At 51.6% G+C, this 10,727-nt stretch overlaps 2 protein-coding genes across 3 annotated transcripts; one reads left to right on the plus strand and one right to left on the minus strand.

The window, feature by feature from the left end:
* The first annotated feature begins 3,898 nt into the window (after positions 1-3,898).
* Positions 3,899-8,364, plus strand: Tyrobp (transmembrane immune signaling adaptor TYROBP). Of its 2 annotated transcripts, XM_050119230.1 has the most exons (5): positions 3,899-4,060; positions 4,528-4,554; positions 4,704-4,844; positions 5,525-5,568; positions 8,128-8,364. In XM_050119230.1, the coding sequence occupies exons 1-5, from the start codon at positions 4,000-4,002 to the stop codon at positions 8,191-8,193; spliced, it is 339 nt and encodes a 112-aa protein (XP_049975187.1). In that variant the 5' UTR covers positions 3,899-3,999; the 3' UTR covers positions 8,194-8,364. The 2 variants fall into 2 exon arrangements, with proteins under 2 accessions (XP_049975187.1, XP_049975188.1); XM_050119231.1 differs by lacking the exon at positions 4,528-4,554 and having other exon boundaries at positions 3,904-4,060.
* Positions 8,365-8,471: 107 nt separating this feature from the next.
* On the minus strand, positions 8,472-9,867 carry Hcst (hematopoietic cell signal transducer). Its single transcript, XM_050119233.1, has 4 exons — positions 9,741-9,867; positions 9,376-9,399; positions 8,838-8,969; positions 8,472-8,606 (listed from the first exon to the last, which is right to left on the minus strand). The coding sequence occupies exons 1-4, from the start codon at positions 9,784-9,786 to the stop codon at positions 8,566-8,568; spliced, it is 243 nt and encodes an 80-aa protein (XP_049975190.1). The 5' UTR covers positions 9,787-9,867; the 3' UTR covers positions 8,472-8,565.
* Between the last annotated feature and the right edge of the window lie 860 nt (positions 9,868-10,727).

A 10,727-nucleotide genomic window follows, 5' to 3' on the forward strand; every position in this document is an offset into this window, starting at 1 on the left:
AGTGACTAATGATGGCTAATGTGTCTTTACCTCCTGCTGACTGGCCATTAGTGCCTCTCCTTTGTGAAGTGTCTATTCAAAACTCTTCGGGCCACTCAGGTACAGGCAGGTCTGGTAGCATGCTCCTGCAATTACCACTCTTGGGAAGGAGAGGTTCCGGGAAGATTATGCCACGTTTGAGGTAATCTTGGACTCGGTAGGTTGAGATACTGACCAACAAACCAAAACAAACAAGTAGGCAGAGGGGTTCATGCCTGTGATCCCAGCATTCCAGAGGTGGAAGTCGAAGGGCCGGAAATCATCCTTGACTACAGAAGTTCAAGGCCAGCATGGGATACAGGAAAAAGAAAATCAAGCCAGGCAGCGGTGGTGCACGCCCTTAATCCCAGCACTCAGAGGCAGAAGCAGAGGCAGGAGGCAGAGACGTGAGTTTGAGGCCAGTCTGGTCTACAGAGTGAGTTCTAGGGCAGGCTCCAAAACTACACAGAGAAACCCTGTCTCCAAAACAAACAATCAAACAAAAGATAAAGAAAATCAGGCTATTTGATTTTCTTCCTTCAGTTGGGCATGGTTATTGAGCATTTTACCACAGAGCTACAGTATGGGCCCATTGGTCTGGTTCTCAGAAGCCTCACAGGGTGCCCAAAGGACGGATGGACAGCGCGGCAGCAACCACAGACCTGACAAACTGCCTGGGAAAGTTGGTTTTTACATTCTGCAGCTCTGGTCTACTGTTGGGGAAGTTGGGCCATTGTACAAACCTCAGCCCAGCTTCCTGCACCCTGGCACCATGGCAGCTCAGAGCCCGTCAGACAATGGCTTGCACCACCTCCCCCCTTCCTTCACCCAGAGTTAGAACCCGGCCCACCATCTGACCTAGGGACCAGCACAGGCCTGATCTCCGTGGCCTGCATCTGCACAGTGGTCTGAGCTGGTCACGGCGGTTCAGACTTAGCACTGGCGTACAGGATGCTAAGCGTGAAGATTGTGGGCTCAAGGCCAACTGAGATACAGAGTCTGGGCTGTCCAGAGCTGCAGGGTGTGGCTGACAGGCAGGCGATAGAAATGACTCAGTGGTCAAGTCCTGTTTTGATCTTTGTTCTCACATGAGAGCTCATAACCGCCTGTGACTCCCGTGCAGGGATCTCCTTCACTCTGCTGAGGACACCACAGACACATGTGCTGTATGTGCATACATGAAAAGACACCTGTGCTGTATGTGCATACATGAAAAGAAAAGAAAAGAAAAGGAAAGAAAAGAAAATAAAGAAGGAAGATGGATGGATGATCGAACTGTCTTTTGGTCAGTGGATGACCTGTCTGTCTTTGGATCTGGGAAGGAGGCTCAGTTGGTGAAGTGCTGCAGTACCTGGGTTTGGTCCTAGGACCTACATAAAAGGCTGGGCATCTTGGCTTATGCTGTGTTTGTAATCCCACAACTGTCTGGGACCAACTTCAACAAGTGTACCGCTTACCAGGGTAGGGGCCTGAGGATTAGAAAAATGTTAAGGAGGAGAAACAGAGATAAGAAAGAATCACTAAAACATAGGATAGTAACGCGAGGGCAATTTGGCGAATACCGAATGCTGAACTCACCTGCGTTTATTTTTCATGTGCTTTTATATGAAAGAGGGGAAGAAGACAAAAGACCGCTTTAACATGATACAAAGGACAACCAGAGCCGTTATTTGCTTCACTACTTTGAGATATCAAGTCATTAGCATTCTGTTGTCTAGGCCGTGAACCCACACTAGGCCATTTCCTGACCAGGGTGGAGTGGATCTACCTGCACGGGCCATTTTAATGTCCAAAACAATAAGTAACCGCACCCTAGGTCAGGCTGTGGAACCACACTTGTCAACAACTTTGAGCAAGCTAAAACTCAGACCTTCAGACAAGGTGCAAATAGGCTCACAGTTTTGGGCCACCAAACACAGGGAAGCAGAGACCCGAGGAATCCTACAGGTGCAGCCTGGCCTACTTGGGATTTTCAGACTAGTAAAAGAAAAGAGGTAGACAGTCCTGCATAACGACATCCGAGTTTGTCCTCTGGCCACACCCACATACACACACACACACACACACCACCCAAATACACACACACATACACACACACCACACACACATACACACACACCACACACACATACACACACCACACACCATATGCACACACACGCACACACACCACACGCGCACGCACGCGCGCACACACACACACACATACACACACACCACACCCACACACCCACACATACACACCACACACACACACACACACACACCTCAGCCTGTCAGCTCATATCCCACAAATTTTCACCAACATCTCTCCCCTGGGACCCCAAGAACTTCCCATATCCTAACAACTAAAGAGGACACCAGAACCTCAATCAAAGCCCATGACCACATGTGCTCTGGTTTGGATGGTGCCCTGGTATCTTGGTGCCCCGCTGTTCCATTGCGTGTGTTCTGGGGACAGGACAGGCGTGGCTGGGGTGGGAGGAGGGGTCAGAGTCTCCTGCTGGAAAGCTGGGGAATGGAAGAAAGACTTAGGAAGGATAGACCATAGCTCAGCTCTGGACATGCTAACACCACCCTGAATACCCACAATGTGTCAGGCACAGTTCTAGTGACCTCACAGAGCCCTCGGGAGAAGCTGACCTTGCATCCTTCTCTGGGTCAAGTCCCCACGTGCTGTTCAGGGGAAGCCTTGACCCCCCCCCCAGCCCCCAAGTCGGGGTCCTCCCTGCCCACAGCACCACTCAGGTCTCCAGCTGTCCTTCACTCAGCTCGCCCTCATATTAAGAGGCTTCTTTCTGCCATCCTAGCTCTAGACCTTAGGAAGAAATGTTTGAATTCCGCCTGGCCTGGGCAGTAGTGGCCATGATTATCAGAGACGCCCTCCCACCCCACCCCAACTCAAGAGTCCTCCGCTCCCACAGTGGCATCGGCATCTGTCCCATGACCACCATCCAGCTTCCCCTTCCTCCTGCACGCGGGTGCCACAGTGTGACACGAGGGTGGGGGAGGGGCTCCATGCATCTGGCTGGTGCCCAGGGGCTCCAGCTTCAGGTTCCTCCTTCACAAGTTCCAGTTTAGGCTCCCACTAGGACTAAAATAGCCCCGGCTTCCCCCTCCGCCCCCGTGAGTCCCCTCCTTCCTGGCTCCCAGCTGCTTCCCCTCTCAGCCCAGCCAGGCCCAGTGGTCACCACAGGGCCACCACCTGCCTCACCTCAAGCCCTAGTTCTGTCTCTGTGGCGTGCACATCTGTGGCACGAATTCTCACCCCCTTCGCTTTGTTGTTGTTTTTCTCTCTGCCTTTCATCTATCTTCCTCCTCTGAAATGGCCATTTTCAGGTCTTGGGTCCCCTATCTGTGCTTTCCTGTGTGGCTGTCCCTCTTTGTAAAACGGGAGAGAGAAAGGCATTATTTACCACAGGAGAATACTGTGGGCTCAGAGTACCGTCAAGAGCGCTCCTGCCCATGCTTTCTCTTACTAGCCAGTGGCCCTATTAGGGATTTGATTATCAAATAATTGTTGTAGCTGATGCTTACAGGACTGGGAAGTATTGAACCCTGCCCTCAGAATGTCACTTAGCAAATGACCTTGCAAAAAAAAAAGGTACAATTTTACTCTCAAGCTTGTGGGTGAAAAAAATTGAGACCCAGAGAGGCTAAGTGACTTTTCAAGGTTGCCCAGCCAAGAGAGGCTGAGCTGTTTTCAGTCATTGTCACCCATTGTCCCTCCTGTTATAACATTTGTCCTCTGTCTGGAGCTGAAGACCAGGGACTGTCGTGAATATCCCTTGTCCTTCTTGTCCAACCCATCAGGTCTGTGGCCCAGCCCCTTGGCCAGCCGCATTCTTTCTATGTGTCCCTCCTCCCAGCTGCTGTCCCCTCCTCCTGCTGCCACCACCCACCTTAGACTTCCTCCTTCACTTGGTTGGACGGGACACCACCAGCCCCTGGACTGTGGTGTCCAGTGCACATTTGGCCACCATGGGGGCCCTGGAGCCCTCCCGTCATCTTCTGTTCCTTCCTGTCTTTCTGACCGTGGGAGGTGAGTCGGGGGCTTCTGCAGCTGTCTGCTGCGTCTTCAGCTCAGGTTGGGGCCAGAGCTGGGCAGAGAGCAGGAAGGAACAGGACAGGACAACAAAAGGGGAGGGCTGGGAGGAGGAAGAAGGTTCCTCTAGTGCCTGTGGGTTTCTCCCTGAGCTGGAGGCCCCAAGATTTGGAACCTGGCAGGAGCAGTAGGAGGGGACATCTCAACCAGACAAACTGACATGGATCCTACACACTGGCCAGTCGCCTCTGCCCCACCGCCTGGGAGCTGGGACACTTGCCCTCTCCTGCGTCTCCAGCTTCTCCATCCACTGTCTGATGGGCCATGAGTTATATCTTCCGTTTGGATACAGAATCTCATATAGCCCAGGCTAGCTTTAAACTTGCTATGTAGTTGAGGGTAACCTTAACCTTCTCATTCTCCTGCCTTTACCTCCCTCAGTTTACCTAATTTTTCCTCTTTAGGATTAAGTCCCGTCCAGGCCCAGAGTGGTAAGCCATGACACCCTGAATCTTTCTCCCTTCCTCTCAAAGACTTCTTGTCACCCCTTTTCCTTCTTCTAACCCTCTCTCTGCTAACACCCAGTCTCTGACTGTCCACCTGTGTCACCCCTTCTCATTCTCCTGTGTCACCTTCCCAGAGTGCAGCTGTTCTTCCGTGAGCCCCGGCGTGCTGGCTGGGATTGTGCTGGGTGACTTGGTGCTCACCTTGCTCATTGCTCTGGCTGTATACTCTCTGGGCCGCCTGATACCTCGAGGCCGCGGCCGGGGCACTGCAGAGGGTGAGTGGGGTCTGCGGGTGCTGGCCTGCTGGAAACTGGGGAGTGTGGGAAATTTCAAAGGTCATGGATATCTAAAGGGCTGGGGGCTAAGGATGGGAGGGCTGCCTTGTGATTGCTGGTTGTTTTGTTTCCTCCCTTAATGCTGAGGACCCAGACAGGGCCTCCCTTTTGTACTGCAAGTACTTTCTACCAACTGAGTTACACCTTCACGCGCGCGCGCGCGCGCGCGCACACACACACACACACACACACACACACACGTGTACACATAGACACTGCAGTCTTCCAAGGCCAGAGGGTGGCACCAGATGCCCTGGAACTAGAGTTACAAGTGATCCAGCCACCCAGTGTGGGTTCTGGGAATTGAACTAGCATCCTCTGCAAGAGCAGTGCCTGTGTTTAATTGCTGAACCATCTCTCAAGTTGCCCGAAGAGCTGGTTTTAAAACACCAAAACAGGGGCAGTGGTGGCACATTCCTTTAATGCCAGCACTCGGGAGACAGAGGCAGGTGGATCTCTGTGAGTTCGAGGCCAGCCTGGTCTAGAGTGAATTGCCAGAGCTATACAAAGAAATCTTGCTTTGGAGAACCAAACCAACCAACTGAACAACACAACAAAATAGTCCCAATTCACAGCTTAGTCCATCTTTACATCCTGTTACACTCTGTATCCCTCTGCAGGGACCCGGAAACAGCGCATTGCTGAGACGGAGTCACCTTATCAGGTAAGAACATCAGATCTTTCTCTACCTTCACTCTTGCCTGCTCCTAGTCCTGCTTGTGTATGCACGCGCGCGCGCGCGCACACACACACACACACACACACTACCCTTCCCAGCACCTTAAGGTACCTCCCCTAGCAACTCCTCCAATCTTGAAATCAAAGGTTGATTGATTGACTATGACTGTCCAATATAGTCAGAGATCAACCCTGACCTTTATGCTCAGCCTCAGATGTGTGGGGGCAGATGGAGGGGCTCTGTCTTTGTTAGGCTGACACGGATCTGGGGAAAGCCTGCCCCTCAGTCAGACTGGGAGAAGCCCTTGGTGAGGCACAGAAGTCAGTCTAAGTGTGGTGTTGCTAAGGAGAGGAGCACCACCAGAGTTCTGGCATTGCGGAAGCGCGGTGTGGGCATCGTCCATTCCTTTGAGCAGCTGACCAAAGTTAGTGGCTCAGAAAACTCCACACAAAAAGCACAGTGATCCCAGAACTTGGAGGGCAAGACGATGGGAAGTTTGAAGTCAACCTGGGCTACTGAGAAAGTTTGAGGTTAGCCTGGGCCATAGAAAGAGACTCTGTCTCAAAAAAAAGGGGTGAGCCTAGGGGCTCATATGGCATGGTGTGATACAGCATTTGCCTAGCGTTTGCAAAGACCTTTATTTAATACCCAGCACCAAAATAAACATTAACAACAAATAGCACACTGTCCCAGGATTTCGGGAGCTCGGCAGGAGGACTGTGAGTTCAGGGTCAGTCTAGTTTATATATAATATCTCAAACATATAAACCAGAGCCGGGCACGGTGGCTCACGCCTTTAAAGCCGGCATTGGGGAAACAGAGGCAGGTGGATCCTTGTGAGTTTGAGGCCAGCCTGGTCTACCTAGAGAGTTCCAGACCAGCCAGGGAGGCAGCATGAAACCCTATCTTGTCTTTTAAAAGAGAAAAATAAGCTCAAAGTGGAGTAAGATGGGAATGTGGCTCCGTCTATGCTCATCTAGCATGTACGAGGCCCTGGATTCAACCCAGGAAATAAAAAACAATTAAGTCAAAGTAAAATAAGTCAAAGTTATACGTGTAAGGTAGGGACAGTGCAGGCTGTCATTGAATTCACTCCTAAATTCCATAATGTCATCAGTCATGTCCGCTCCCTCCCTGTCAAGACTCGTGTGTGTGTGTGTGTGTTTGTGTGTGTGGTGGTTGTGTGTGGTGTGTATGTGTAGCATATGTGTAGTGTGTGTGTGGTGTGTATGTGTAGCATATGTGTAGTGTGTGTGTGGTGTGTGATGTGTATGTTGTGTATGTATGTGTGGTGTGTGTGTGGTGGTTGTATGTGGTTTGTATGTGTAGCATATGTATAGTGTGTATGTGGTGTGTGATGTGTATGTGGTGTATGTGTGTGTGGTGTGTGTGTAGGAAGGCCATAGGAGGACATCAAGTCTTTTCCTATTTTTAAAATCACATTCATTTTAGTATTTATTTATCTTATTTGTGGGTGTTTGGGGGTGGTGGGATGCATCTGCTTTGGCAGCCATGTGGACATCAGAAGACAGCCCGTGCGAGTCCGTTCCCTCCTTCCACCTTGTGGGTCTCAGAACTCTAACTGGTTGTCAGGGTTCATAGCACGTGATTTACCCACTGAGCCGTCCCACCAGCCTCAGGACTCCTTCCTGGCCTCTGGGATGTGAGTGAGGGGCAGAAAACTCCTTCTTGAGAGAAACACACATGCAGACTGGTCCTGGCACCAGAAAGTCTGTCCTTGGAGCCATAGACAAGGCTCTCTACCTCCCTGCCTGCAGCCACTTTGGCCCATTCACACCTCCCTGCTGGAGAAAGTTTTCTTTGCAGAGTGTAAGAATCTAAAGTTCGGTGCCTGGTGTGGGTGGTGCACACCTTTAATTTCAGCACCCTGGAGGCAGAGGCAGAAGGATCTCTGAGTTCGAAGCCAGCCTGGTCTATAGTGAGTTCTAGGTAGGCTAGGGCTACAAAGAGAAACCCTGTGTCAGAGAGACAAGCAAAACAAACAAACAGAAATCCTTGAGTTTGACCCCTGAAAGCCCAGAAGACTTCGAAGACTGTCCAGTCCCTTAGAGTCAGAAAATTTTAGGGCAGAGTGTCGGCCTGATTTATTTAGCCTTCGGTGGATTGGTTGAGACCTACATGGGTCCGCCCAGCATCCTAATTGGAGAGACTAATTTGAAGCAATTAACAAAATCATTTTGGGAGAACATTATGGAGAGAATAAAGCAGGCCAATATGAAAATGGTGGGGTTGGGAAAGAGACTAAAGATGAAGAAAACGAGAAATGTCCAAGAAAGACAGGCAAGGAGGAGTTGAAGATCTAGGGAGTTGGTGCTCCAGGTAGAGGGAATTGCACGCGCAAAGGCCCTGGTGTTGGGGCAGGGAAGCAAGGGGAATGCAGGGCAAATTTAAATAAAATTGGGATCTCTTTCATGATCCCAAGTTTAAAGAAGCTGCCAGGGACCTCGAACGAAGGTCATTAGGAGGTTAGATTTTTTTTTTTACTTGCGAAGACCACTCCAATGATGGCTTCTGTCTTTTTAGGAGCTTCAGGGCCAGAGGCCAGACGTCTACAGTGACCTTAACACACAGAGGCAGTATTACAAATGAGCCCACCCTATGCTGGTCAGCAACCTGATGCCTGGATCCAGTCATTCCTGATGCCTGCTCAACATGCCCTTCCTAGGAGCAGGACTGCTGGGATGCAGATCCACACAGTGCCCCCCCATGAGATGTCTGACCTCTCCCCACTTCAGTCCCCAAATAAAAAACCATGACTGAGTTCTGCTATGTTGTAGTGGGGCGTTGGGTAACAGTGGAGCCCCGAGAATGTTCCCAGGAAAACAGCTCCCTGGGAAAAAGTCAGACGCTGGGAAGAACAAGACTAGAGAGGTATTTGAAAGCTTTATTCCAGTCTGGAAGGAGTGTGTTCCCAGGTACCCCCACGTGATCCAGGCTGGGGCGGGTCAGAAGTTGCAGAGGTCAGCCTCTGCCAGGCATGTTGATGTAGACTCTGCCTTCGTCTGGTGGGTGGGGTAGAGGGAGCATGAAGCATGACCACCCACCACCCTTCCCACATCACCTTCCTGGGAGACCCCCTGCACCAGGGGCTTCCTCAGGGGTTCCCCAGATACCTCCCCCAGGGTTTCCCAAGCACCTCCTCCAGGGCTTCCCCGGGGACTGCCTTTGTGGGACCCCCTTCTTCCCTGGGGACTGCTACCTACTCTCCAGGCCCCACCCCAGAGTTTGCTCACCGTGGGCAGGCCTGTTGTGTTGGCGCAGACATACAAACACCACTCCCACGATCAGGAGGGACAAGACCGCATCTGCAGCCACCAGGCCTGCCAGGAGTGGCAGGGACAGAGGCCCACATCCGGAGCAGGAACCTGCGGGTTAGAGCCCAGACCTGCAGGCAGCTGAGACCTTTCTCTTTGCCCACAGAGAGTCATGTTGTCCCGTCGTCGTCGTCGGTCGGTCCTCCCCCACTCCCCCCAGCCTTCCTCCTCCCAGCAAGATCCCGGAGAGAGGGTAGATTCCAGATTCTTTGGGATTAGGGAGTGAAATGAGAGAGGGAGCGAGATTAGAGGGGCTGGGGAGTCACAGAACCCCGAGGGCTCTACCCTGGGCACACTAGGAATCTGTTAAGAAGAGTCTCTGTTTCCATCACTTCAATTGGGTGGTAAAGAGACGAGATGGACCGGAAAGGGCTGGGATTGGGAGATGTCACTAGACAGGGGAGTGCTGCGGACCAGACTTCAGGATTGGAGGCAGCTGTCGAAGTTCATTCCTCACCTGCTGGCGTCTGACTTGCAGCCACTGTGGAAAGACAGAGAAGGTGGATAGGGGTGGGGGGAGAAGTCCCCAACACGATCGCAGGGCGGGTGGGATGCTTGAGACCTGAGCTCCACACTGGAGAGGTAAAGGGGAAATGGGGCTTTCCTGGAGCACAGACAGTGACCAGAAAAGGGAACTAGAAGTCACCCAGCGATGAGAGGAGCGCACAGCTCCAGAACCCCACCCCCACCCTCAAGGACCCAGACCTTGAGACCCAGTGGTTCTCAAGAAAGAAAAGGGCACAAGGAGAAGGGCTTGCTCTCTGCACCCCAACATCAAATGACAGCCTTTCTGTCCCCTCAATCCCCAACTGCTGGCTTCACCTTGGAGCAGAAGCAGGAACACGAGGAGGTAGCCTGGAGGGGTCATGGTGGACTGGGGCCTGAAGGGATCTGGCCAAAGACTGTGGTCCAGAGAAGTCCTCAGAACAGTAGAAGAGAAAGAGAGGTATCTAGAACGGATGTCACACTGCTGGTGACTATACTACCTACTTCCTGTGTGTGGGTACATGTGTGTCCTTAAGACTTCCTTTGGGTAACAAATTTGGGGGAGTCAGACCACCCAGAGAAGCTTCTGTCATGATCAGGGTGGGAGTGGCAGGTGGACCATAGTGTGGGCATGAGTGAGATTCTGGAAATATTTTGGAAGCAAAGCCAATAACATTTGGGGCTGGAGAGGGTGTGTGTTAGAAAGGGGACCAGGGTGACTGAAGCTTCTGACCTGAGTAGATTAGAAAGATGGAGAGAGGGTGACAGAAGTTTCGGAAGAGCTGGTTTAGGAGGGAGAGAGGGTTGCCTGCTTGTGGGCTCACTGAGCTGGAAATCCTGAACGAGCTCTCTGGAGATGTGAATGTCCACAGTTGGGTCCTGGCATGTAAATCTGAGAGGGCTGATGGCTAAAACACAGCATTTAAAGCCCTCAGACTGCGTGAGCTCATTAGAGAAGTGTACACATATATACACACTCATACACACACGCACATATACACATATGCACATATGTGCACGCACACACACACATACACACACACACGCACACACGCACTGCCAGAGGAGAGAGAGGGAACCAGCAATCTGCTAAGGAAGCTGCTAAGGAAGCTGCGGGAGGGAGAGACCAGGGCTGGGCAGAATGTTGAAATCAGGAGAGACATTTAACATTACAGTTAAGTGTCAAGGAAGGTCACCAAGTGGGAACTGAGAATGTCCGTCCCTTGGTGGGCTGGGAATTCCTGTTTGGTTCACAGCTCTCTATCCCAAGCGCCCAGCAAAGTGTCTCCTCTATGCTAAAAGTTTTTAAGATGAATAAACGAG

The sequence above is a fragment of the Alexandromys fortis genome, unplaced genomic scaffold (assembly GCF_014885135.2).
Source record: "Alexandromys fortis isolate MF-2015 unplaced genomic scaffold, M_Fortis_MF-2015_v1.1 scaffold_140, whole genome shotgun sequence".
NCBI classification, from domain to species: Eukaryota; Metazoa; Chordata; class Mammalia; order Rodentia; family Cricetidae; genus Alexandromys; species Alexandromys fortis.